This window comes from Marmota flaviventris, chromosome 17 (assembly GCF_047511675.1).
Source record: "Marmota flaviventris isolate mMarFla1 chromosome 17, mMarFla1.hap1, whole genome shotgun sequence".
In the NCBI taxonomy this organism is placed as follows: Eukaryota; Metazoa; Chordata; class Mammalia; order Rodentia; family Sciuridae; genus Marmota; species Marmota flaviventris.
In genome coordinates, this window is record NC_092514.1 from 73,285,743 (window position 1) to 73,313,307 (window position 27,565).

The window sequence follows — 27,565 nt, forward strand, 5'->3', positions numbered from 1 at the left end:
TCCTGGGCGTCCCTAACCCCCGACCAAGAACACAGGCCTGAGAAATGAGGGTCTCCCTCCCGGGGAGCTCACCTTTGCCGAATGTCACAGAGTCACCTTGACAGGTGGAGTGGGCCCCGGGCCCAGTGACCCCAATGCTCCGCAGGCAGGGGCCCAGCCCCTTGTGACCCCAATGCTCCGCGGGCATAGCCCCTTGTTGTCAGTGCCCAGAGGGTGGCAGGTGCACCCGGCTGGGCTGGGGTCAGTGCAGCACCTGGTCCAGCTCGTACTTCTCACAGAAGCGGCTGGTGAAGGGGAAGCAGGTGAGGTGCTCGATCCAGGGCCAGTTGATGGGGTAGATGTAGAGCCAGAGCACCAGGGAGGCGAAGAGGCCGGCGAAGACCAGCAGCGAGACCAGGATGAGCGCCCGCTTGCGGTACTTGTCGCTGGTGCCGAAGGTGATGTAGGGCAGGAAGGCAAAGGCCAGCAGCATGCCGCTGAGGAAGCCGAAGATGTGGGCGATGTTGTCGATCCAGGGCAGGAGGCCGCAGATGAACAGGAAGAGCACGATGGCCGACAGGTTGAGGAAGGCCTTCCAGGGCCGCTCCAGCAGCTGCCAGCTCTGGAAGAGCTCCACGAAGAGGCAGGCGAGGAGGCCGAACTGTGACCCAGCCGGGCCCACCTGGGGCAGGGAGCAGGACGGCTCACCCCGGTGCCAGGCAGGGAGCGCAGCCCTGGGACCCACCTCCCAGGCAGGGACACGGCTGGAGCTGATGGACCACTTTCACCTTTTAGCAAACACTGGGCGCCTACTGTGTTCCTGCCAGGTGTGGACCTGTGCAGTGAGCTCGACAAGCCTGCACACAGTGGGGAGGGACAGGCAATGGGGAGGTGATGGAAGAGTGAACAGTCAGGCCTGAGAGATCATGAGGCTGCCAGGTCTGCAGGCCAAGAGCAGCCACCGTGGAGATCTCCAACGGCTCGGTCTGGGGGTCCTTAGAACACCAGCCAGCAGGGTCAAGGTAGAGGGGAAATGAATCAGAGAAGAGGGAGCGGGTGGAGGATGGCGGCTCAGGAAGGCCTTTCTGGAGGCGACAGCTGAGCAGGGAGGGGCTGGGGTACCTGGTGACTCAAGGGTATCACAGTTCCCTCTCCTGGATTAAAAGACTGCCAATAAGCCCCCAGCTTAGCTGTCCATCTGCTGTTGAACCTGGCACAGGAGGAACCCTGTGTCCTCCAGCAGATCCCAGGTGGGTGGGGCACAGAGCAGCAGGGCTGGCTGCCACATGTCACAAGTTTTGGGCTCTAGAAAGGGATCTTATCCCACCCTCCCTGTCCTTGTCCTCCGAGTCCCCACCTCTGCCCGGTACGGGAGGAAGATGGCGCTGGCGAGGTTGCCCGTGATGCCGCTGAGGATGAAGATGATGGAGATGCGGTGCCAGCCAGCCAGCTTCTCCAGGTCCCTCAGGATGGTCATTTGGAAGATCACAGACACAAGGCAGTGCACCACCCTGGGGGCGGGGACACACCAGGCATCAGCATTCCACGTCGGCCACAGCTGCCGTGCGCATCAGGAGCAGCGGCTCCGACAGGCTGGCTGGCTGTGCCCTGGCTCCCGAGCCCTTTCCCTGGGGGGCAGGCGGGCGGCCCTCACAGAGGTCGTGGTGGGGAGCGGGCAGGAACCTCTTACCCAGCGTGTAGGAACAGAGACAGCCAGAGCCTGTAGAACTGATCTGGGACCTCAGGGTTGAGGAAGGGCAGCAGCCCACACACCTTGTCCAAGCAGTGCACCTGGGATGGGGGCGCATGGGGGTCAGGCTGAGTCTGAGGCCCCCGTGCAGGAAAGAGCATGTGAGCCCAGCCCTTGTTCCCAGTCCAGGGCCTCCCTGCAAGGCCTCACTCCACCTGGGAACAGAGTGTTGCCTCTTCGTGAAAATAGCCGTGCATGAACTCACAGTACTCGCGAGTGGTGATCTCACAGCTGCGGGGACAGGAAGAAAAGAGCAAGATATCAGGATATCTGGGGTTCCTGCAGAACCCCAGCGCTGGCCACAGCAGGCAGGGAGTGAGGACTCAGCCCTCGAGCATCTCCCCTTCCTCCTGCTTGCACGTGGGTGGCCCCAGAGCAGCTCCAGGCAGGCAGCTCACCTGCCCTTGGTGCCGATGCAGCAGGGGCGGCCCTTGATCTGGCAGTCTATGTGCAGGAAGCCCGTGTGATTGCTCCTGGCCTGCTCAGTGCAGATCTGCAAAGCAGGACCAACAGGGTGCGGGCTGAGCGACGGGCGCCTACCCCAGCCCTTCCCAGACCCCCTGCTGCCCAGCGATGCTCACTGGCCACAAGGTGATGTCATCGGGCCAGATGTGGGCACCACTGGAGGCTGGCTCCTCACAGGTCCTGGAAGCAGAGGCCAGATTGGGCAGGATGAGGGGCTGGGAACCAGCCAGGTCCACTAACCAGCGTCCCAGCAGGAAGCTCAGACAGCCTAGCTGTGGGCCACTCTGGACCCGTGGGTGGTTCCAGGCTGTACCTGGGGTCCTGGTGGCATACGGCTCCTGACGTCCGTTTCTGGCCCAGATCAGACTTGTCCATAGGGGGCCCAGTATCATCCTGCCACTTGACAAAAGTGGCCAAAGTCTCCTGGAGGGTGGAGCTCTGGTCATGATGCTGCAAAGGTCACCTCATTCGTGTGCCCGGGGAACCTTCCAAAACAGGGGCTTTTCCATTTCCCCAGGGCTCAGGCACACCTCCCAGACCCCACCCCTTGCCAGCCCTCCTGAGATCTGGCTTCGCCTCTCAGGCTGGGGTGCCTCTGTGCTGGCAGAGTGCTTGCGGGGTACAGGACTGGTGAGGGTGGAGGACAGGAAGGAGGGAATGCGGTCACTGCCCTTAAAGGGCCCCTGCCCCAGGCCAGGGTGAGCAGAGTGGTTCAGAACCACAGTGGGGCTGGCAGGGGTCAGAGGGCTGCCCCACCGAGCAGTCCTTCCTCTGGGTCTGGATGCAGCCCGAATGGTCGTTCTGGACACAGCAGCCCGAGTCCCGCTCCAGGTCTCGCTCCCGCAGCACCAGCTGCTCGATCTGCCGGTCCTTCCGGATGCAGGGCGAGAACTTGGCTCCCAGGTGAATCAGGTCAATCTGCAGGTGGAGAAGGGCGGCTGGTGACATGGGCCCCAGAGGAGGGGCCTGTCACTGCACCGCCACTCCATTCAGAGTCTCCCCTGATGAGGGGGCCACGAGGTGGGTGAGCACCTGGGGCTGGCAGGACATAGGGCTTCCTACTCAGATGGCCCCACCCCAGGCTGGACTCTCACCGAGCTGGGCCCGACCCAGAAGTTCTCCTGCTGGATGTATTTCACGCTCTCGTACACACCCTTGTTCCTCAGCACCTGTCGTAGAAGCGCAGGGTGAGGGGGTCGTCAGAAGAGCAAGAGCCCGGGGCTGGCAGGAAGGGTGAGGAGTGGGACAGTGTCCCCAGGGTCCAGCCTCTGGGAAGGGGCCAAGCTCTGGTGAGCCTGAGCACTTCCTGCCTGGGCCGGGATCTTCTGGAAGGACAGATTTGGTGCCCGCTGCGCTGAAGCCTCAGGAAAGCTGGGACCCCAGGGAGGAGCCCGACTCACCAGCTGGGTGGTGACGTGTTGGGCAAAGCCCACGGGAGCAATGCCGTAGGTGCAGATCACCAGCAGCGTGATGATGATGTGGACGAAGGTGAGCCAGTAGGTGAAGTAGGGCCTGTAGGCAGAGGCCAGGTCAACCCAGCCAGCCCACACTCTGCCCTGGGCAGGGCCACCACTGGGCTCTCCACTTGATTCACCAGTTCACCTATTCACCCTTCCCAAAGCAGCTTGTAAGATGCATTTCCACCTTAAAACTTTTGATGGCGTCCCACCGCCTTTGGGATGACAGCCAAATCAGCCCACTGCTGACTATGACGCCCTGTCCTGCAGGCCCACCTCTCCTTTCTACACCCCTCTTACAGCTCCAGGAACACGCCCTGGTCTCAGCACTCCCAGGGCCTTTGCACATGACCTTTATGCTACCTGGGAGGATCTTCCCATTTGTCTTTACTGTCTTCGTGCTGACAGCACTCCTCCCCACCAGCTGTCCACCTCGACTCTGTCTTTCTCCAGGACACTCACATACCTGTCATGGCTTGGTTTTTGTAACTTGGAGCCCAATGTCTATCAGGTCACATTGTCAATCACACACTAAGAGAATCGCCTTCCCCAGACTCTGGCTTCCCTCAGGATCTCTGTGCCTGGCCTCCTCTGGCCGCCTCACTTTCAGCTCCAGTTGCTTCTAGCCCCCTAGATTGACCCCAGGGGTCCTCCATCACCAAGCCACACTCCAGCCCTTTTTGGTTTTATTTTGAGACAGGGTCTCACTAAGTTGCTTAGGGCTTTGCTAAGTTGCTGAGGCTGGCTTTGAACTTGCAATCCTCCTGCCTTGGCCTTCAAGCTGCTGGGATTAAAGGTATGCACCACCATGCTTAGCTCGGCTCCAGCTTCCAACAGTTCCCCGACCCATCCTTCCCTCCCTGCACCCTCCTCTTGGGGGTTCTGTTCTGGGGCCTCAATGAACACTTGTTGATGGACAGCCATCTGGAGCTGGGCTAAGGATGCAGGCCCAGGAAGCAGGAGATGGAGAAGAGGCAGCAAGCGCCGAGGGCCTCCCTGGCTGCATGCATGCTCCCTGAGCACAGTGCATCTCCACGCTGGTCACACTCCCGGCCCCAGGATGCCACAAAGCACTTGCTGAATGAATAGGGATGTGCTTGGGGAAGGGGAACCTCCATCCCTCTCCCCTTGCCCGTTGCCCACACCCCACTCTCGCTGCAGGTGGGGTCTCACCGGTGGCTGTCGAAGCTCTCCAGCTGCCGCTGCACGGTGCTGCTGATACTGCGGCGATAGCTGCGGTTGAGCCAGGTGCCCACCACGCCCAGGCCGTAGTGCCGCTTCTTCCGGTCAAAGGCAAAGTGCTTCACTGTGGAGGCGATGCGCTTACCGCGCCTGGTGGCCGGGACTGGGGCTCGGCCACACTCTTTCCTGGTGAGGATGGTGGCTCTCAGCCTGAATCCCCTCACCCCCATTCCCCACTAGGGGCTTCCAAGGGGCCAGGGCAGGGCACGGTAGTGCCCCAAGCTGGATGGGGGAGGGACTCACAGAGGGATCTGCACCCCATCGGGGGTGACGGGGGAGGCCGACTGTGGGATTCCTCGGAAGTAGCTGGCAGAGAGTGGGGGAGACTCAAACACATCATCAGGCATGGAGCTCATTTCTTCCTGAGGTGGGCGACACAAAAAGACAGTGTAAGTAGTTACTGTCCCTACTACCATCCCCCCACCTGCCAATTCAAGGGCAGAACAAGGCTGGACAGACAGGCTCTTCAGGATGGCAGAGGAAGCCACATGCCTGACAGTCCTAACAGGGACTTTCCCAGTGGGCCCGTCACCACCCCAGATCCCTGCTTGGCCCAACAGCAAGCTCCATGCAGGGCCCGCTCCATTACACCAATGGCCCAAGGGGCCTCTGACTCTTTCAGGGGCTCCAGGCAGGACATGTCAAGGCCAAGGTCACTTCTCCCAGCTCCCAGGCTGTCCCACCCCCTGTCCCTGAGGGCCCGGACCCCATGCTTGCCTTACTAAAAAAGGAGGAGTCGAAGGTGTCTGCCCCATCGACTGCGTCTTCCTCCATGAAGCTGGGGTAGGCAAAGCTGCGTTTGATCACACGGCACCGCTGTCCAGTGGCATCCAGCACGGAGCGCCCCTGGGCATGTAGCAGAGGCCTGGGCATCAGGACCAGAGCCCAGTAACCTGGATCTTCAGCCCCCAAGGGATTGCCAAGTTATACTCTTGGGCACAGCCCCTTGGGAGGGGGGTCTTGCCCAAAGCATCTGATAGTGCACAGGCCAAAGTGGCTCCGAGAGTGGAAGGCAGGACCGGGCACCAGCCGCCTCCAGCCCTGAACACACCACTCTCTCCCCGGGGCGGACTTAGCTCCTCTCTGGCAATCCTGCCCTCAGCACCCTACTACTCAAAGCAACCATTCTATACCCTCACTCCTGCATCAGACTGCTGCGCCCCAAAGTACCCGTGGTCTCCCTCCTGCCTCCGGGCCTTGGCAAGGCCACTCTCTGGCTGAGAAGGCTGCTCCCTCCCTCCCTTCCCTGATGTTCTACTGTTCTGGGACCAGCCCAAGGCCTTTCTTCACACCATCCCTTCCTGAGTCTACCACCTGATGGTGACATCTCCCTCTCCCGGCACCCCCCAATGCCCAGCACATCTCAGGGGCTCAGTCAACACAGGCGGGTGGGTGGTGCGTACACTTTCTCCTACCTCACTCTACAAGCGGGCACAGAATCCCCCTCCCAAATCTAGGGGAGCAGAGAGGGGCTCGCATGGAAGTGGGGCCTGAAGGACCCAGCTTGCTCTGGGCTTCGGGGTCCTCCTCCGCCCAAGAGGCCCAGTACACCCACCGCCCTTGCAGAGGAGACACACACCTGGTGAGCTCTAGACATCTCTGGGTGGGGAGAGGGACACTGGAGAGACGTAGCGTGCAGGAGGCCTCACCTTGAGGAGGGCCGCAGCAGCCTGGAAGCCCATGTGGGCCACAGACACCCTCTTGCGGCGGGGCAGGTGGGAGTGGCCAGAGCGCACGCTGGTGAAGGAGGTGAGGGACAGGACTCCCGGGGTCAGTGGTGGGTGGGGCGCGTGGGGCCGGTCCACCTCATCTGGGTGGCGGAAGGCCCGGCCCCGGGCCAGCGGGTCCACAATCTGGAAGGGATGGAAGGTGAGCAGAGCTGACCCAGCTACCAGGGAAAGTCGTCCAGCTGCCCCTCGGCCATCAGCTCACCTTGGGCATCTTGCAGGGCTTTGGTGACTCGGTGCCCTGGAAGGACGGCACCTCCTGGCTGGGGAGCTCCAGGTCCCTCTGGCATGAGGCCTTGAGCCGGCCGTAGCGCACGCTGCAGTGGTGCAGGCTGCGGCGCTGCCAGTGCTGCCGCTTGCCCTCCCAGTCGCCACTGACCCCGAACCACTGGGCTGTGCCCCTGCAGGAGCAGCAGGGCGTGGTTGGTGCACACACACGTCGAGCGCGGGAGCGTGTGTGCAGAGGTGAGGGTGACAGTGCACGTTGGTACAGGGAGGTGACGGGGAGGGGCCGACAGCATGTGTGCACCCGTGGGCCTGACGGGAGGCTACTGCAGACTTGTATCCTTGTGCTTCACGGGAGGGGGGTCAGCCCTCCCTGAGCCCCTGGCTGAAATCTGCCCCCAGGGGTGGAGCAAAGGCTGGGACATGAGGAACAGGGCAGAGGTCCCCCCAGCTCCTGGAATCATCTCAGCCTAGGTGACTTTTTCTGAGGCACATATCTCTGGCTCTCAGCTTTGCCATCTAGACCATGACATTAGATTCTCACGTCCCACCTCTGCAGGGAGCCTGCCCACTCCTTCTGGAGAGGGGCCGCAAGAGCCAGGCCCAGCCAACTCGGGTGCCCAGAACCTACAGCTGGCTGAGGTGGCCACGGGGGGCAGGGGTGCTCACTTGCGGATGCTCTGGGACAGGGAGGCCTGGCGGCGGAAGCCAGGGCGCTTCTCCGTGCTGTCCTGCCATCGTCCCCGGGGCTCCTGAAGGCTGACGCTCTTCAAGTAGGCTGGGTTCTTGGGCCTCTGTGGGATGGAAGGGAGGACAGGTGGTGACATGTGTGGCCTCAACTACAGGCTGGCTTCTGTGCAAGCCCAGCCCCCTCCACAGCCTGGCTGCTTTTGTGCTGAGTTTATTCATTTACTTATTTATCTTTTGCAGCACTCTCGACTGAACCGGGATCTCATGCATGCTGGACAAGGGCTCTACCACAACTCCAACGCTTCATTCCAGATTTAACTTTTTTTTTTTTTTCTTTTCTTTTCTTGCAGTGCTGGGGATCAAGCACCCAGGGCTTCACACATACTAGGCAAGAACTCTACCACAGCCCCAACCTTTCATTCCAGATTTAAAAATCATCATTTTCTAATGTTTTCCAGGGAACCAGAGCATGCACTCCCGGTCCAGAGCCTTCCCATACCCAGGATGGTCTTTCCCCCTTTCATGTGTTCTACAGAGCTCTTGGGGTGAGCAGGCAGAGTTAACATAGCTCCCCTTTATGTTCCAGGCTGTGTGGGAGCCCACGCTGTTTGGGGCCATCGCTCAATGAGCTCTTTATGTGGCAAGAGTCCACATGCAGTGTTGATCCATGTCCACCCTCCGCAGGATCCAGGGCTGCAGAGGTGGGCTGCCGGAGCCGCAGGACCGGGCTCGCTCAGCCCTTCACCGCCCTCAGAAGAGGCACTGAGAGCCTGGGCGGGAGTACTCAGTGTGCCGGCTTGCCAACAAGGCTCCCCGTTCCCCAGTGCCCTCAGGAGATGGCACTGCCGATCTCAGGGCCCCGCTTCCTAGACGTTTTAGATATTTTATGATCCAGGAAGGAGGGCAAGGCTGGGGGAGTCTGTGGCTCAGGAAGGAGGGGTCCTCGTGCAACAGTCCAAAAGGTGTCATATAGGCACACCTGTTGCCCAGGGCAGGGCAGCGAACCCCAGGTCGTCCCCTCACCTCAGGCAGCATGCTGTCCTGCTCGCTGGGGGCCTGGGCCTCAGGCGGTGGGATGGTAATGGACAGGTTGGGTGGCTTCCGGCTCTGCAGGCGGCTACCAGACGCAGAGGAGAGATCCCCTCCATTCTTGTCAGCGGAGGCCATGGTGGGCAGGTGGCTAGAACAGAGACAGAGAGAGGGTGTGGGCACGTGGACACAGGCAGCAGAACCCCAGAGGTATTAGGACCCTGGCATCAGGGAGGCAGCCCAGGTCCAGAACCAACCTGCCCCACGTTAGCTGTACCCAAGCCTGGACCCCAGCCAGACTGCACCTAGGCTGGGTGTGGTGTGGTGAGAAGGTCTATTTCTGACCTTCATTTGCATTCTACCTGGGTGGGGGTCAGGAGGTCCCCAACTTTCTACCTCATTCTATTTCTGGTCTCTCAGCTTTCAGCAAAACCAAACCAGGAAAGGAGCATGACAAGAAAGCATTGCAGGGGCTGGGGATGTGGCTCAAGCGGTAGCGCGCTCGCCTGGCACGCGTGCGGCCCGGGTTCGATCCTCAGCACCACATACAAACAAAGATGTTGTGTCTGCCGAAAACTAAAAAATAAATATTAAAAATTCTCTCTCTCTCTCTCTCCCTCCCTCCCTCCCTCTTTAAAAAAAAAAGAAAGCATTGCAAGCTGCAGTGACCTTGGCAGCCTGGTCCGGGCAGGCCAGGGGGCCACGGGGCAGCTTCCTGGCCAGAGGGCTCTGCCTTTGTCTCTGGGACAGGGCTCAGGGGAGGACACAGAGAAGGCTCCAGGACCATCTGGTGCACTGAGCCACCAATAGGGTGCCCACAGCTGTGCTGGGCAGGAGACTGCGGTGGCAAGTGGGGGGATGTGGAGGGCACAGGTGCTTCTGGGAGGAAGGGTCCCTGCGAGGCACTGCAGGAAGTGGTGGTTAGCATAGACCCCAGAGGGAAGAGAAACCCACCATGCTGGGCACCCTGTCCCCCAGGGCTGTCCAGCTCCTTTTCCAAAGAGAACTGAAAGCCAAAGTAGTGGTTCATGCCTCCAATCCCAGCTACCTGGAGGCCGAGGCAGGAGGATCACTTGAGCCCAGCAGTTTGAGGCCAGCCTGGGTGACATAGGGAAACCCTGTCTCTTAAAAAAAAAAAAAAAAGATAACTGAAACTACCACCTGTTTGGATTTTTTTCTTTTCACAATGGTGAGATATTTTAATAAAAGTGATACTTGCTTGCTAAGAAATAAGACGCAGAACTCTGAAGCCCCGTTTTCCAGGCCTCCTCCCTCTGCTGGAAGCAGCACGGAGTTGGAAACCTCACACCTCCTGATCCCTAGCGTGGACGTCTGTCCCCATCAGTTCATACAGTGGACCCACCTGACCTGCTTTGACGACAGCCACGAGCCCATGGAGTGGAACGTACTATGGTTGACTTACATCCCAGTGGGCGGTCACTTAGGGTGTTTTGTGTCTGTTGTCACGAACACCCTGCCCTCTGCCATGCGCTTGCTCAAGCACCGCAAGGCAAAGTTCTAGAAGCGGGCAGCTGGACAATGGCAAGTGCACCTCGAATTTCAGTGGACCTTACTGATGCTCTGCCCCCGACACGGAAGTAGCAACTCGCCCCGTCCTGGGACCCTTCTCTGCTTGTGCCACCAACCCCGACTGCAGGGGACCCACCAGACTTCACACCCTGGGCTGGTTTCTTCCCTTCCTTGCAGCTTCTGCTCTGTCTTGGGTCTTTCTCCAGCTAAACTTCCAGCTGTTTTCTCTCCTCTACTCCCAAGATGCTTGGGGTGGGCTTAGTGTTTCCTCCCCCTCTGGGGGGCCCCACACCCACCCTCTGATGTGGGTGCTGACTACATTCACAGCCTGGAGAGGCTCACATGGGAGCCCATCAGCCAGGGGCATCTGTGGGTCAAAGTGGGGGCGCAGCAGGGCAACACAGCAGCCAAGGGTGGCCCCATCCCTGTGTCCCTCCTGCCTCAACACTAGCACCTGCTGAAGCCACGCCACTCCTCACCGTCCAGGGTTTCCTGTTCTCACTGCCAGCCCGAGCTTCTCACTGGCTCAGCTCCCCCCATTCTCTGCCTTTCCTGACCCTGCCACCCCAAGGTCCTTGCTGCCTTACACTTGCTGCTGGGGAGAGTCACCGGAGCCACTTGTCACCCAAGTCCTCACCCGTACCCCAGGGAGACTACAGGTCCTCCTTCAGAGAAGCACTCATAGATCCACAGGAGAGTGCATGACAAGCACTGTGGCCCCATGTCCCCACCACACCAGGGAGGCGGGGATGCTCCAGCTGGGCTGTCCACAGAGCCCAAAGGTGGCAGCCACTCAAATACCCGTCGATGGACAGATGGATAAGCAAGCTGGGGCAGATCGTGCCATCCCTGATCCTGAATATAACTCAGCCACAGGAAGGCCTGAAGTTCCGAAGCAGCCTATGACCTTGATGTCATCCACCTGCTGTGGGACCCCATCCATGCAAAGGCAAAAAAACAGGGTCTCTATAGACAGAAGTAGACTAGGGCCTGCTTATGGCTGGATCTGGGGATGAGGGTGGTGGGCTACATAAGAAGTGACACGTAAAAACACGTCCAATGATGAGTTGGCTAAGACGGTTCCTGTTAGACCTCCAAAGGTAAATAGAAAAATAAATCCTAGGGCTCAGCTCACAGTATCGCAGGGGATCATTTGAGGTTCCCTCCACATAGAGTGGCCAGGCAGCTGAAGACTTGTATTGGAATTGCAGTACTCACAGCTGCTGATGTGAAATGGGCTTGACTATCAACATCTATTCCTGCGTCAAGATGTGGTGGGCTCAGACCATAAGCCCTAAGCAACCGATGGATATCAAAGCTCATACTATTCCTGTATAACCAAAGCGTTCTTTAAAAAAAAAAAAAAAAAAATTATTTTTTAGTTTTAGGTGGACACAATCTTTATTTTATTTTTATGTGGTGCTTAGAATCGAACCCAGTGCCTCACGCATGCTAGGTGAGCACGCTACCACTTGAGCCCCATCCCCAGTCCCGAAAGGGTTCTTTTTTTACCTGAATAATAAGTAACAGTGTGGGGCTGGAGATGTGGCTCAAGCGGTAGCGCGCTCGCCTGGCATGCGTGCGGCCCGGGTTCGATCCTCAGCACCACATACAAACAAAGATGTTGTGTCCGCCGAAAACTAAAAAATAAATATTAAAAAAAAAAAAAAAATTAAATAAGTAACAGTGTGTGAAATAATGCCAAATCCAGGTAAAATAAGAATATATACTTCTGGGTGTGTAATGAACCGGGAAAAAAAATGTTGATAGAGGATTGGATCTCCACCTCCAGCTGGGTCTAAGACAGTTGTGCTGAGGCTTCGGCAGGCGAGGAGTGTGGTCATACTCGCTGCGAGCCCAGAAGTGAGAGCCGTAATGACATTGCTGTCACGAGGCACTGATGAGACAACCCTGGTGCCTGACCCTGAGATAGAGCAGGGGCTCTACGTTAATCATAGTGAGATTAATGGCTCCCAGAACAGACACACCTGTTAAATGCAGTGAAAAAGTAGTTAGGTCTACGGAAGCTCCAGCTGGTGTTAGGTTTCCAGCCAACAGAGGATAAACTAGTCAGCTCCTGCCTCAATTACAAATGAGGAAAGTCATCGTAGAAATGATGGAGGTATTAGGCCAAAGCTTATGTTATTTATTTGAGGGAGTTCCATACCAAGGGCTCCAATTATTAGAGGGAGTAGACAGTTTCCAAATCCTCCACATATGGTTGCTGTAACTATAAGGAGAATTATCACCAGTGTATGGCAGTAATAATGACATTATGGATCGACTATCGGCCTCACTCAGCTTGAATGTGGGCTCAGGCAGGGAACAGGAGATATAATGTCCCCATGTCTTTGTGATTTGTTGAGAATGATCAGCAGTTGGTGGATGGAAGGAGGTGGTAAGATGGCTGAGCAAGCATTAGACTGTAAATCTGAAGACAAAGCTGGGCACAGCAGCCCACGCCTGTAATCCCAGCAGCTCAGGAGGCTGAGGCAGGAGAATCATGAGTTCAAAGCCAGCCTCAGCAAAAGTGAGGTGCTAAGCAACTCGGTGAGACCCTGTCTCTAAATAAAATACAAAACAGGGTGGGGGATGTGGCTCAGTGATCCAGTACACAAGCTCAATCACTGGTTCCCCCACAAAATCTAAAGACAGAGGTGGAACCCTCTTTCTACCAAGTCCTGAGATGAATTATCAGACTGAATTGCAAATTCAAAGTAGCCGCTTCAACCCTGCTAGGCCTTCTCCTGCCTTTTTTCCCTACATGGAGGGAGAAGTAGATTGAAGCCAGTTGATTAGGGAATTTAGCTGATAACTTTTTTTTTTTTTTTTTTTTACACCCAGGGGTGCTCAACTACTAAGCTGCATCCCAGCCCTTTTTAAAAAATATTTTATTTAGAGACAGGGTCTTGCTAAGTTCTTCAGGGACTAGCTAAATTACTGAGGCTGGCTTTGAACTCATAATCCTCATGCCTCAGCCTCCTGAGCTGCTGGGATTACAGGTGTGTGTCACCTTGCATGAATACCTGGTGGTATTAACTAAATTTTTGTGGGTTTAAATCCCATCAATCTAGGATATAAATTATTTGTAAGGCTTTAGCTTAATTGAAGTGGTTGATTTGCATTCAATTGATGCAGGAGAGAGTGTAAGGAATTAAATATTGGTGTTATTTGCTTAGGGCTTTGAAGGTTATGGTCTATTTAACCCAAATTCCTAGTTTAAAGTTGATAGTGTCAGTGTTAATAGTAGGGAAAGAGTGGATGATAAAGTTATTAGGATTGGTAAAAGAGGAGCTAGTTTTGTTTTTTCAAATTGTCATTTCATCTTTGTGTTGTTGGATGTTGGGAATAGTATTAGTGATATTGAGTAAACAAGTCACATAGAGAAATACAAGCTTAATCCTGCTATAATGGCTATGGATGTTGGAGTAATAATGCTGTTGTTTATAACTCATTCTCTGATAATCATTCACTTGGGGACAAATCTAGTTAGTTGGGGGAAGACCTCCTAGGGACAAAAGTGTCATAAGTACTGTTAAAATTAACACTGGGAATAAATTGTTTTTAAAAAGAAATTAACGGGGCTGGGGATGTGGCTCAAGCAGTAGCGCGCTCGCCTGGCATGCGTGCGGCCCGGGTTCGATCCTCAGCACCACATACCAACAAAGATGTTGTGTCCGCCGATAACTAAAAAAATAAAATATTAAAAATTCTCTCTCTCTCTCTCCCCCCCCCGCCCCTCTCACTCTCTCTTTAAAAAAAGAAAACAAGAAAGAAATTAACAGTGGGGTTTTATTTCATATGTTAGATATGACAGTGTGGTAGGGGTTTTTTTAGTTGAAGTTACATTGAGGTATACATTTTGTATCTGATATGTACCGTCTTGGGGCTTCCTGATCATCATGTGAGCCGCTTCCCTCTGTCACGCTCTTCTGCCATGATGTTCTGCCTCGAACCCTGAAGAATGGGTCTATGGACTGAGATGGGTCTGCTGTCTATGGACTGAGACCTCTGAAACCATGAGCCCCCAAATAAACTCTTCCTCCTCTACAGTTGTTCTTGTTGGGTCATACAGTCACAGCAGTGACAACCTAACTAAAACAGGGGCAATCGGCACGCAGGCTAGGGTTTTTCATAGCTGAGTTTGATTCAGGGCTCCTCAGCCTCCAAACATAATCAATACAAATGCTACTGTTATTGTTAGTGAGAGATGAATTGATGGTGCTATTTGAAACATGACTGAGATTGGTGCAATCTTCTGTTGTGTTAAAAGAATATAACATGATGCAAGTGGAATAACTTGAGTGACTTCAGGGACTCAGAAGTGAAATGGGCGAGTCCTATTTTTATTGATGTTTGTGTTTTGATGTTTTCATTAATAATTTATTGAGGTGAATTCCACATATCATAAAATCAACCATTTTAAAGAGCGAGCCTCAGTAGGAGGGTTGAGAGTTGATTAGAAATACTGGCTTAAGTGCATTGTCTTGAGTTTGTAAAACAGATAATGACAGCTATCATCAGGATTCTTCACGCTGCTGTTTGAATGGAAACCTTCAGAAGCAGGCTATGTGGATGGTGGGTTGGCCTCACTGATCAGGTGGGAATAACCACTAACATACTTAGTTCTTGTCCTACTCAGACTGTGGTGATGGTCACACAACTCTGATTGCACCCAAGGCCACCGAATGGCCTGCCTGAGGTGGCGAATTGGATGCTACATGAACTATACCTCAGCAAAGCCACGGTGACGCCACCTCGGGCAGGTGCACCACAAAGGGTGCTGGTGCTCCTCGTAAGCTGACCGACAGTTCTGCCCCCTTGGCTACCACATGCTGAGAGGGGCCCTGGCTGGCTTCCCAGCATCCCCTTGACCACCCGCAGCCCCTCCCCCTCTGCCCCTGTGAGTGTCCACAGCTCTGTGAACTGACCCCAGTCCACTATGGCCTCCTGCCCTTTCCACCTGTACTGCCAGAAGCCTGCAGGCCCCACAGAACGTATTTGTTAAAAAACAACCGAATGAGCAAGGCGGCCACCACCTGGCCCGGCCCACCTGACCACCCGGCTTCTACCTTCAGATCTGGGCTGGGCCCTCAGCTTTCTGCAGCTCACTGGAAGGTTCCTAGAGCATGTTCCTGCCCGCTCCTCGCCGTACAGATGCACAGGGGTGAAGCCTCAGCTCTGTGGACAGGTGGACAGACGGCCCAGGTGAAGCAGGGCAGCTTTCTCTGTACTCTCGGCCTGAAAGAAAGGCAGGAGGTTCGAGGGTCACGCCATCCTCAGGGTCCTTCATCTTCCTGACCTCAGTCTCCCCACTCATAAAATGGGGCTGATCCCACCTGCTCCCCAGAGAAGGATGGACGGAGATGTGCAGGAAGGGCCCTGGGGGCTGAGCTGGGGCTCAGCGAGTGTACCTCCTACCACCTACAGAGGGCGCTGGCTGGAACCCGACGCTGCAGTCAGACGGTCCCTGTTTATTGTTTCAGTATTAAGAGAAACATTTAACTCAAGTCCAGGGAGTGGTGGCTGCCTCCTGATTAGGCGTTCTCTTCCATTAGAGTCAGCCAGATATTCAAGGCAGCACAGAAACCACAGGGAGGTGTTGTGTTGTTTTTATTAATAATTGAGATAAAATCCACATAAAATAAAATTAACCATTTTAAAGGGAACAGCATGGTGGCATTCCTGTGGCTTCTAGGAAGTCCTGCACAGGGCTTATGCCATGTTGTTCCATGGCATGGGCAGGCCCTGCTTAGGGTGGCAGATGCTGCAAAGTGCCATGGCAGCTGGGCAGGATTAGGTCCCACATGTGCCAGGCCTTGCTCAGCCCTTTACCGGCATTGTTCCTCTTTGTTCTTAAAACACCCTTTGAGATACACATTATCACTGCTTCCATTTTGTAGTTAGGGAATGGAGGTTCAGAGAGGTTCACTAACTTGCCCAATCTCACACAGCCAGGAAAGGGTGCAGCTGGAACTCAAGACATTGGGCTCCAGGACGGAGGTCTCCTTAAGGGACAGGGACCCTTCTTCCCTATAGTTGGGGTACACTTGGGGCTGCAAGACCCCTCTGAAGGAGCCAAAGCATTCTGGTGTTTTTCAAAGCATTGGCCTGGGACGGCCCAGCAGAGTCCGAGGAGTGACTGTGCTAGGGTAGAGCCACACCCCTCCGAGTCTATTGGCACCGTCTCTTTGTGCTTTGCATATGGTGTCAGCCCTTGGTCGCCAGAGCCCCCAGTCACCGGCGAGGAGGGTGTCCTCCTGGGCACCTGAGCAGAGCTGGAGGTCCAGTGCGTCTCCACTTCTCTAAGGCACGGCCACTAGCCTCTGCTCAGCAGAAGTCTTGACCTCACACCCATCTGAGAGCAGAGGCAGATGACCCAAGGGGCTGGGCCTGGCCGCTGAGGAGGCTGGGCAGCCACAGGAGGAAGCTGCTTGGGGACAGCTCCAAGGCAACAGTCTCACCTGGGGCCTCCGCTAGGAAAGATCCTGCTTGGCATCCTGTGGGACCGGGGTGCAAAGAGCGGGCATCGGGCGGACACTGCCCGGGGAAACTGGCACCAAGGGAGGGGGGCAGACAGAGGATGGTGGAGATGGGAGAAGGCCACCAGAGTCCAGCTCAGCTGCCGTCTCCAGGCAGGCAGGAGCCTTCTGGAACCTGGAGCTGATCACCCCTCCCAGAGTCAGAGTTCAGGCCTGCCCACAGCCACCAGACAGATGCTGGCCCCCTGCGGCTCCCCAGGCACCAGCTTCCACTCACCTGAGGCCCTGTACTGGACACACCAGGACCCACCTGTCGGCCTGGCCATCTCACACTGCTCCCTTAAGGAAAGCCACCTCCTCCAGGAAGCCTGCCCTGTCACCCCCCTCTCACAGCATCCCACAGACCTGCCCAGGTGTCAGTATTCCCCACCCAAGTCTGGGCAGCATAGCGCCCTGCACCCAGCTGGCCACCATCAATGGAGATGGGGGTCTGGTGGGAGCTTGCATGGCTGTGGGTGGTCAGTCCACACAGGCCCTGTTCAGAAACCATCTCCCCATCTTGCAGCCAGCTCAGGAAGCAGCCACCTCTAGAGAGCTCCTCTGAGTGACATCCACAAGCCCCTGCCCCTCTGCTCACTGCAGGGTCTGAATGGAGGTCTGCAGTGGACCCCACCTCCTGCTCCATGGCTGACTGCAGGCCCTCCTTTTGGCTCTGAGGAACTGATCAGCCAGCTGGGACCCCCCACCCACGACACCCTCTGTGCTACTGGCCTATGTGCTGACCTCCTGGTGGGAAGGGCAGACATAACCTAAGATTGTGGACAGGGGGAGCCTGGACCAGCTCCAGGATAATCCTGGGGGCACCAAAGAGAAGCAATCTGTGCCCAGGAGGGGCAGGTGGGTGAAGGGCATGGTGACACCCTCCTTTCACACCAGCACAGGGCAGCACAAGGTCCTGGGTGATGGTCCATAAGCAGCTCCATCCTGTGCCTCCTTCTGTTAACTGTGTGTGTGTGTGTGTGTGTGGGGGGGGGGGTTGGACGGACAAGGTCATGGGCAGCTTGACTGCCTGCAGGAAGCCCATACTCTGTTTCCTGCACCACCCAGGGCCTCTCCACCATGCAGCAGAAGGCCTGCCCAAGACCACTTGCCCCCAACTTGCACAGAAGTGAGTGGGCTAGGAGCCCAGCTCCTTCCTCAGGGACCTGGGAGGGAAGGCAGATGCCCGGGGCAGGGGTGGGCCTTGTCAGACCCACTCTGGGCTCCTGCGTGACTCACTTACAGGGCAGACAGCAGAGGCCAGGCACAAGAGCCCTGGAGCCGACGCGCCTGCCACTTATCTCCCGCCCCCAAAAGTGCTTGCTCACTGCAGAGGAAATTGTGACATCCTGGGACCAGGCTTCCTCCTGCCTGCAGTTGCATCCGCTGCTCTCTCCAAGACCCCCGGGTCAGCCTCACAGCTGGCCTCTGGCTGGGGGGTCTGAAAGCACTAGCCATGGCCACCTGCCCAAGCTGGATCTTGGCCTGGTTTCTGGGAAGGGCCTTTAGCCTGAGCTTCCGAGACACCAAGTGGCCTGGGTAGAGAGACCAGGGCTGAGGGTTGGTCAGACTCAATTTCCTCTTCCCTCAGGATGGTGGCCGGTGTGGGGAGAGCAGGGGCAGGTGGGCCAGATCCAGAGGAAAAGTGAAGTGTGGCGTTCAGACCCCTGGGGTCCCCACAGGTGGAGGCCTCTGTGGCCAGGGGTAGCACGGCTCTCCAGGGAGCCTTCCAGATAGCACCGCCCAGCCAGCAGCAGCAGGGATCAGGCACACACAGAAATGCAGACTCAGAAACCTCTGCCACTGCCGCCCGGAGAATCCGGTTTCCCCACAAGGGTGGGGCTGGGCACTCCCAACCAAGCCCTGGCCAATGTCAGCTAGGCCATCCCCAGGAAGGCCCCAGAAAACACTACTTGGTGGCCCGCCCAGTCAGGGGGCTAGAGGGACCTGCTTCCTGTTGCACAGGTGGCATGAGTCCCAACTCCATGAGTGCTGGCCCCCTGTCCCCTCCCAGCTCACCCCGGGTACAGTGTCACTTGTATCCAAGAGTCCCCCTCCCTTTCTCCACCTGCTGGCCACCTACACCCCCAACACTGGCAGGTTTTGGAGGCTCATGTGTTTCCCCTGGTGGTGGATGGATTCCCCACACCCTGGGCTCTGCACTCTGTTTCCTGCACCACCCAGGGCCTCTCCACCATGCAGCAGAAGGCCTGCCCAAGACCACTTGCCCCCAACTTGCACAGAAGTGAGTGGGCTAGGAGCCCAGCTCCTTCCTCAGCCAGGGCAGGGAGTAGCAGCCGCAGCCCCAGTTAGACAGACACCAGCCTGATGCAAGGGCTGAACCTTGTATGGCCAGGAATGGGGACAGAAGGGAGGGGGAGGCACTTAGACAAGGAGTGAGCTGCTCTGACCCCTCCACTGGACACGACCAGGAAGCACAGGGGCCCTCCTGTGGGGATGGGGCACGAGTCACCTGAACAAAGGAAGTGAAGAAACCACAACCTGGCCCAGAAGCCACTTCCAGCTCTGGAGCCATGGGTGAGTCCACTGGGTCCCAAAGATCAGGAGGCTCGGAGGGAGGGGGCGGCAGAGGCTGAATCACAGGATGCCCCCAGGGCTGGGGCTGAGGATGCTCTGGTCTCCCCGGCTTCCCTGACCACAGAAACCAAAACCCCACCTCCCCTCCCATGGCCCTACTGGGAACTGGGGCATTTTTAGAAAGCTGCAAAGAGGAAGCTGGGCCACCACGGCTGTGCAACCCCCAGCAAAGCCCCAGGTTCTGCTGACCTCAGGGAGTTGTCGAGCCCCTCCCCTGCAAAGGCCAAGGGACAGCTCATGTGAGAACTGTCACCCCTGTCTCCTTGCACTTGTCCCCCAGCTGACCCTGCATAGTGGTGTCTCCCCCAGGCTGGCCTCCTGGTCCCAGCAACAGCAGAATGGAGTAAAGGGCAGGAGAGTAAAAAGACTGGCCCGGGGTCTGGGGCCAGGACTTGGCCACAGAGATGCAAAGAGGCAGAGTGGCACACAGGCACACAGGCCGTGGAGGGAGGCTGTGAAGGGCGGGGGCGGGGGCAGGGGCGCGGGAGGGAAAGCCGGGGGGCTGGCAGCCCAGACACAAACTCAGCGCAAGCCGCGGGTAGGGGAGCTTCACCCCGCAGCCACCCACCGAAAGAACCTGAAACGGCCTGTGGGTTGACACCCTCCAGAGAGCCTACACAAAGCTTCCCCAGAAAGCCCCGGGTTCCTTCTTCCTTCCCTCTTCCAGGACTTGACCTCAACGCAGTTCAGAAGAACTGGAGGGGCAGGTGCAGGGGCTGGCGAGCTGCGGGCTTCTCTGGGCTCTTCCACACCAGACACAGGGCCTGGGCTCCCCTTGATCCAGTTAGATTGGCCTGGGCCTCGCTGCCTACCACACCACACACCCGGGAAGTGGGTGCTAGGCTCCAGGGAGCCACCAGTGCAGGGTGTGAGGGGTGAGCCTGTGTGTGCAGTGCAGGGGCTGGGAGAAAGCCCTGTCCTCATCAGACAGCCCGATGCTCTCGGTTCCATCCACCTGGCCCTTCTCAGGACCACTCACCAGCAGGTCTGGTAGAGACGGAGATGCCTTCCTCCTCCACTGAGTCCCCATCCAGGAAGTGGGCTGAGCTGGGGGTGCCTGAGCCTTGCATCCTCAAAGCCCAAAACTATAGCAGTTGCTGGTGATATCTGGGGCAGGTGCCAGAGGAAGTAGGAATGTGGCCAGGCCTCCCCACTTGGCACCCCCAGAGGTCCTTCTGGAAATCTCTGGACTCTAGATGTTGCTGGTGGAGGTGGGCCAAGTAGATGGCAGCTGAGCAGGAATGTAGATGCCCTGGACAGAATCTGTGACAGTGCCCTTCCATACACCAGGCAAACAGCAGCAGTTCCAGAGTCTGGGGGGTTGACTGAAGTTTTGGAGGGCAATGGAAAGCGACTGAGTGTGTGGCCTGGGGTGCTCACCCCGCAGCCTGGCCTCCTCTGGGGAGGCCTCAGTTCTGCTGCCCCTCCTTGGGGGCCCAGACACCAGGACATGGAAGAGCTCCAGGCACAGAGCCTACTGGGTGCCACACAGGTTGGCATGAGCTGTGTTTTGCTACAGCCTTGAAGGTTTGCTTCTCTTGGAACAGGGGCCATGGGAGTTAGGTTTCCACGGATCCTCAGAAGCAGCACAGGTCCTCGTCACCCCCCACACAGCTGGGCTCTGTCATGTACTTACAAATTCAGAGTCCACCCAGCTTCCACCTGCCTCCTCCTGGGTCTGGCTCTTGACAGTGGCTGAGGAGATAGGGCCCAGCCCTAACCACTGTGTGATTTTAAGCCACTTAAGGACTCTGAGCCTGTTTTTTATGCATATGATGCTAAGTAGCCTGCCAGTGGTCTGAGATCTGGGTGGCTTTATCACCATTAACCACAGCTCACCCCAGGAGCATGCTTAGCTGAGGGACAAAGTCTCACCCTGTCTTACAGAGAGGTAAAGCACCCTGCCAAGTATCGCTCAACCAGAAACTGACCCTGCTGGCTGGGTGTGAGCACCCAGAACTCCAAGGAGCTGCAGGCTCCCCAGGCCCCTCCCCTGGACAGGACAGGACGCCGGGCAGCCTCACTCTGGAGGCCCAGTTATACTCCTGTCCATGTGGAGCCCCTCGGCAGAGAGGGAATATGCCAGGCAGACACTTTTCGGCTTGTAAACAGTCATTAAGGAGCTAATAAACCTGATTACCCAGAACCCTGCCCCCGGGCGCCCCACTTCCCTGGAAGAAGCTGGCCCCAGCCCCAGTGGCTATCAGGGCTTGGGGGCACCTGGATGCACTAGGCTGTGCCCACACCAGGTGGGCTTCTAGAAACACCTGCCCATCACCCCACACACACACTACTGTGGGGCAATGTAGGGTTCTCTTGTTGAGGAATGAGGGGGACCTGGGTCCAGAGACAGGACTCAAACCCGGCCTGGCAACCTCACTGTAGGGAGATGTTGGGCACATATCCACTGCTGAGCCTGCCCCACTGTGGAGGGAGCCAGCAAAGGTGACAGACCTGAGTGTACAGTACCTGGCACACAATCGGTGGCCAACTGCTGGCTTCTGTCCTTCCTGCTGGGCTCTGCCACCACTGTTGACACGGCCTCTGACTCTGAGTCAGGGCCTCAGAGGTAAAGGACTCTACCTGACAGATGGGGAAGCTGAGGCTCAGAGGGGCGCAGTCAGCTGGTCAAAGTCCTACAGTCAGGGAGTGGCAGGCTGCAGCCTAGCGAGGGTCCTGTATTGACCCCCACATCCTGTGGCGCCTGCACCTGGGGAGGCCAAGGGACACAAGGACACACCTGAGGGCAGTGCAGAGTAGTGTGGGTGCAAAGGCTGTTGGCTCAGGAGCCCCTGCAGCCCTCCAGGCAAAAGTGACAACATCTGAGCTTGGGCAGCACTTCTCAGTTATCAAAGGGCCTTTACAAACATTATCATTTAATTGAGGCTGAGCCCTCATTATGCTCCCTGACTGATAAGGTCCCAGGGGCTGGGGCTGAGTTCCCCACCCTTCTCTTCCAGGCCTCCTGGTTGCCACACAGAGGCAAGGACTCAGGGAGGCCCACCAAGGGAGAAAAAGGTACCCCTTGCTAGGGACCAGGGGCAAGAAGCCCGCCCTGCATCACCTGTGTGATGCTTCGGGTACAGGTACGCACCACCTTTGGGAGGCAGAGGCCTGGCAGTGTACCCCACTCCTGCCCAGGAGCCTCCGCCAGGGGGAGCCCAGCTGAGGGCATCGCCTCTGTGACCCCCCAGGCCATCAGGGGCACACAGACTGGCAGATAGGAAGACCTCTGGAGGGGGCAAGGGGATGGCAGGTCAGGCCCAGATGGAAACCCATCCCTCATTTCCCATGCCCTCAAAGGCACCAAAGCCCCCTGCCCCAGACCCAGCTATTTCTACAGAACGCTAACGGTATGGCCACTCTGGGTGAGTGCTGGCCTTTGCCATGCTAGGTCTGCCGTGTTTGGCTGCCATGCAATAGAGGCCAAGACCATCCCCACATGGCCACACGCTGGCTGAAGGCTCTCCGTGGGTCCCACTGCACAGGGAGAGAAACCCAGGCCGACTGGTCAAGTGACTCCCACCCTCCCGAGCACACTCTAGTAGACCACTGAGCCTGGAAGTCCCCAGACCTTCCTTCTTGGGCCCCCAGGCTTGTCATCACCCACTCCATGACTGATCACCACGTTTGCCCCTCACCCCAGGCCAGCGGCTCTGTGGGGGCCTTCTGCACTACTAACCTGGCTCAGACCACTCCTAGAGGGCCCAGGGCAGCACCGTGGCTGAAACTGCCACCCAGAGACTTCTGAACCACAGAACACTTATGTATGGGACTCTGGGTAAACCTACTGAAGGTGGCTCCCTGAACCTCCCAGGAGGTGAGAAGGAAAACTGAGCCTTCTCTACCCCCCTACTCCCAGCCAGGCCAGGGTGACTTGAGGGGCTGTCGGGGAAGCCCCTGTTCTTGCTCTTCCCAGCGGTGGGGCAGGCAACAGCTCCTCCTGTGAGGACACCTGTCCCGGCCTGGCAGTGTCCCCTTACCAGCCGGAGCTACTCAAGGTCAGCTGTGCTCAGCAGGCACTGATGTCCCGCCCCTCCTCCCCCAGCCTGGCCAGACTGGATAGGAAAGGAAACCGGGAGTCACTTCCGACACAGCGGAGGGCATGAGCTCACTCTGGAAATCCCCTGGGGCAGTGGGGCAACACCTCGCCTGCTCCAGAGTGTGTGGCACAGAGACCCTAGGGGATGGGCAGGGGGAGACAAGCACATACCTACACCACACAGGGGTCGGGAAGGGCAGGCCCAAAGGGAAGCCCAGGTGGCTCGTGCAGTTGCTGGAACCAATGCCCTGACCTCTTCCTGCTCTCATCTGGTATCTGTCTGGGGCAGAGTTGATACAAGTACGACAGAATCCTGGCAGAGGCCACAGGAAAAACACTATCACAGAGCTCAGAGCAGAACTGGGACCCCAGGGCCATCCATGCCTTCGTAGTGTGACTTATTCCTCCTCTTACAGGAACAAAAGTCTCCTTTCTGGGCTCGAGAAAGAGAGGGTGTGTGTGTCTTTGAGAGACAGACAGACACCAGGTGCAGCAGTGGCTCAGGAATGAGCTAGCCAGGTGGCAGTTCCTGGGTGGTCTATTCCCCAGGCTCTGGGGGAAGGCCTGGGGTCAACGACTTTGTACAGGTCTGGGTGCTCAGAGGCACATGCAGTGGGGGCCGCTCTCACTGCTTTCTGTTCATCTGAAAAAGTGGGAGTCCAGTCTCTTACAGTAAGGAGACCAAAACCAACCAGAAACCTCCACTCTCTTGTTCCACCAGGGTCCCCAGGCAAGTCGGCTGGTGCAGAAGTTGGCAGGATGGGGGCAATGGGAACAGTTAGGAAAAGGGAAGGATTGTGGGCTGGCCTGAGCTCCTGCACAGGGATATGGCTGCCTCATCTGATCCTGTTTCACTCCTCCTCTTTCCCAGGAAGCTGGGAATACATCATGAGTCCAACTCAACAGATTGGAGTTGGGGCCGGGTGGGCCATAGTTCTGATGTCCTCCATCTCTCACCACTGCTCAGTCGATGCTGTGGGCAGGGTGCCTCCTCCACCAGCAGCTGAGTCTGCCTGGCCCCTCATCCAACCTAGGGTTCCCACCACAGGGGAATTTTCATTTTCTTTCTTTTTTTTTTAATGTTTATTTTTTAGTTTTCGGTGGACACAACATCTTTGTTTGTATGTGGTGCTGAGGATCGAACCCGGGCCGCACGCATGTCAGGCAAGTGCGATACCGCTTGAGCCACATCCCCAGCCCCGAATTTTTATTTTCTTGAGACAGAGTCTTGCTAAGTGACTCAGGTAGTTCTCGAATTCATGATTCTCCTGTCTCAGCCTCCTGAGTAGCTGGGATTCCTGGTGTGCACCACTGTACCTGGCTACTGCAGGAGGGAACTCTGGGGAGGCAACAAAAATTAGGAGCCCTGTCATTCCTTGAACGTTACTCTCCTGATGTGAATCGCTGGAGGAGTTAGGTGCGTGTTCAAAGAGAAAATTCCAGCAGGTCACCTCGCATCGCAACCATTATGTAGTTTTGGGAAGATCTATGGGAACAGAGCTCACTCTGCCCCTCCTCCATCCCCAGAGACATTTGAGCTCAAGAGCTGCCCTGGCTCACCCTATGTGGGAGGCTGCCCTGGGGTGAAGCACTCCAGGCCCAGGCTCTGAGAGGGCCCCTGTTTTCAGCCCTCCTCCACAACACCCAGAACTGTTCCCTGTGGGTCCCCTGATGAGCAGGGAAAAGGCAGACTCTGGCACCAAAGCAGGACACTTCTTAGAGGAATAAATGCCCTCCTGCCCCTTACTTCTCATTTACACTAAGCCCAAGTTCCTTCCCTAACCACTGGGGAAATTGAGGTAGGGAGAAGAAATCCATAGTATCTGGATGGACCAGGTGCTACGGCTGAGTTTCCCAGCCTCAGCACAGGGCTGACTCCTTGGGCGGGACAAGTCTTTGTTATGGGGCTGTCCTTCCTATGCATCCTAGGATGTTTAGCAGAATCCCTAGCCCTTACCCACTGCATGCCAGGGATAATGTCACTCACTCCCCTCCAGAGTGTGTGACAACCAGAGTATCTCCAGACACTGCCAAATATCCCCTGGAAGGCAAAGTGCCCCCTTCAGCTGAGAAGTAATTGCTCTAAAACAAGCTTCACTCCCACTCCCCACCCACAGGGAGGCTCAAAAATTTAACAAGGACGCTGGGTTCGTTATGTTACTAGCAAATGTCACACACACAGGGGTCCTATCTAGCCATTTGGGAAACAGCAGCCACTCCACACGTGGGGGCCAATTCCTCAGACACACCTCACCGCCTCCTTCTCTCATAGCCCCAACGGGAGAGCTTTCTCCTTTAGTTCTTCATAGAGTTGGGCAGGGATTGAGACCTGGATTTCCTCCCTAACCTCTAACCCAATGCCCGGCAGAAACATCAGATGGGGCTCAACAAGTAAAAGGCAAGCCGAGGGCCTACCTTCCCAAGCCCCTCAGTCCAGATCCAGCCTGGCCGTGGGAGCCCGGCCCGTTCCCCACCTGTTTCCACCTAAGCGCGGGTCCTAAGCACAAACATGGACCCCGGGCCTCGGGATCGATGCTCACCCGCGAAACAGGGGAGAGGAGAGGAGAGTCTGAATCGCAGGCACTTCTGGGTCGTAAGCGGGGCTGCGCGGTCCCGTCGCGGGCAGTCCCCTTCCTCCCGGGGCACTTAAACTTCTGACCAATCGACGTGCCCCACACCCGGTGAGGGGGACCCCGTCCTTAGGCGTCCGGAGCCCAGGGTCTAGCGGCCCCGCCGGCTCCTCCTCCGAGTGCAGCCCCAGCCTCCGGGAGGCCCACGTGGCCTCCGGCGCCCTGCAGGACAGACACCCCGCCGCGCGGCCGCGCACCGCCGCCCAAGGCGGATCCGGCCCGACCCCGCCACCCCTCGGGCGCCTGCGTCCCGCCTCGCCACTCACCCCGCGCTCACCTCCCGCGGCCCCACGTCCCGGGACGCAGCTCCGATCCGAGCCGGCGAGCGGCTGGGCGGTGGCCCTTCGGGGCGGGGCGTCGGCGCTCCGCCTCTTCCCTACCTGCGGCCGGGGGCGGGGCCGGGCTGCGGGGCGGGGCTCCGGAGGGGCGGGGCCTCACGCGCAGCGCCCGCCCCCTCCGGCTCCCAGGTCTTACAGCTCTGCCCAACCCGGCCAGAGCCTAGCTCTCCCTGGAGGGCTTCTCTTCACTGCGCCATCCTCGCCTCTCCCCGGACCAAGCGCGTAACTTAGGTCTGAACTGCCATCATCACTCAAGCCCCCTCCTCAAGAACAGCCATGCCATCTTCCTTCCTCTCCCTCCAGCGCCCTCGTCCTCGGGGCAAGTGAGCCTGTTCCCTCGACTTTTGGGTTCAGGAGCCTCTGTCCGCCTGCACCTTGAAACACATTTGGAACAGCTCCTCCAAATCCTGCAGCTCCCTCTCTGATCCCCGGGCCACCGTTGCTCTGCTCTAGGGCAGCGGGGGTCCCCCTCGGGCTCCTTCCTCGGCTGAGGCTGGGTCTTGCTCGCATTCTCTCTCTCTTGGCACTAGGACTGCAGCAGGCAGCCTGATGACAACGTGCGGAGGGTTTGCTACTGGGAGGAGCCCAATGATGAGTATGGAGTCACTGGGGGCTTCCTAGCCATGTTCCATAGGGCAGACCGAGTAAAATCAAAACCCACTTTGAGGGCTGGGGATGTAGCTCAGTTGGTAGAGCGCTTGCCTTGCATACACAAGGCGCTGGGTTGGATCCCCAGCACCACCACAGTGGGGGAAAAAAAAAAACAAAAAACACTTTGCCTGTGGCCCCAGGACACAGAACCTTCTTGACCTCAGGCAACCTACAGCTACAGGCTGGTGCTGAGGCTGGAGGCTGTGCTGCAGAGTCCACCTTCCCCGCAGTGAGTGGCCTCAGCCCAAACCCTACTCTCTCTGGCCTGTTCTTAATTTTCCAAGTAATAATACCGGCCCAGCTTTCTCACGTGGTTGATGTGTTAATGCCCTAAGAAGCACCCATAAAACCGTGTGGGCTTAGGGAGTATCATCAGGCAGTGGGGGGTCAAATTCCAGCCCTACCAATTACCACCTGTGTGGCCTTGGACAAATCCCTCCACCTCCCTAGGCTTCCTCCTCTCTCCTCTGTAATGTGGTGGTGATGGTACTAATAGGCTCTATCTTTAGGCTTTTTTTCTTCTTCTTCTTACTCATGGCCCTATGCCACTCGACTCCACCTCACCCCATCCCATCCTAACCCTAAGTGCTGGGGATTGAAGCCAGGAGTGCTCTATCACTGAGCTGTATCGCCAACGCTTTTTCATTTTTTATTTTGAGCCAGGGTATCACCAAGTTGTCCAGGCTCGCCT

The 27,565-nt window shown here is 57.2% G+C and overlaps 1 protein-coding gene across 5 annotated transcripts; it reads right to left on the minus strand.

Annotated features, from left to right (window-relative positions):
- Window positions 1–145: 145 nt before the first annotated feature.
- Window positions 146–26,239, minus strand: Rhbdf2 (rhomboid 5 homolog 2). Of its 5 annotated transcripts, none has more exons than XM_071603571.1 (20): window positions 26,163–26,239; window positions 15,167–15,335; window positions 11,607–11,734; window positions 8,559–8,715; window positions 7,515–7,639; window positions 6,826–7,021; window positions 6,543–6,746; window positions 5,611–5,739; window positions 5,137–5,255; window positions 4,825–5,019; window positions 3,595–3,706; window positions 3,289–3,363; window positions 2,951–3,112; window positions 2,508–2,617; window positions 2,311–2,374; window positions 2,128–2,222; window positions 1,885–1,960; window positions 1,670–1,770; window positions 1,337–1,490; window positions 146–661 (listed from the first exon to the last, which is right to left on the minus strand). In XM_071603571.1, exons 4-20 carry the CDS (start codon window positions 8,700–8,702, stop codon window positions 242–244), a joined length of 2,481 nt encoding a protein of 826 aa, XP_071459672.1. In that variant the 5' UTR covers window positions 8,703–8,715; window positions 11,607–11,734; window positions 15,167–15,335; window positions 26,163–26,239; the 3' UTR covers window positions 146–241. The 5 variants fall into 5 exon arrangements, with proteins under 5 accessions (XP_071459672.1, XP_071459674.1, XP_071459673.1 ...); XM_071603573.1 differs by having other exon boundaries at window positions 26,152–26,219; XM_071603572.1 differs by lacking the exon at window positions 26,163–26,239 and adding an exon at window positions 25,796–26,052.
- Between the last annotated feature and the right edge of the window lie 1,326 nt (window positions 26,240–27,565).

Coding starts and splice junctions, on each gene's coding strand:
- Rhbdf2 (XM_027955783.2), bottom strand. CDS start 8,702: ATGGCCTCCGCTGACAAGAATGGAGGGGATCTCTCCTCTGCGTCTGGT. Junction 5,256..5,610: donor ACTCCTCCTTTTTTAGTAAG/GCAAGCATGGGG, acceptor CGCCCACCTCAG/GAAGAAATGAGCTCCATGCC. Junction 2,618..2,950: donor CCCAGAGGAAGGACTGCTCG/GTGGGGCAGCCC, acceptor TCCACCCTCCAG/GAGACTTTGGCCACTTTTGT.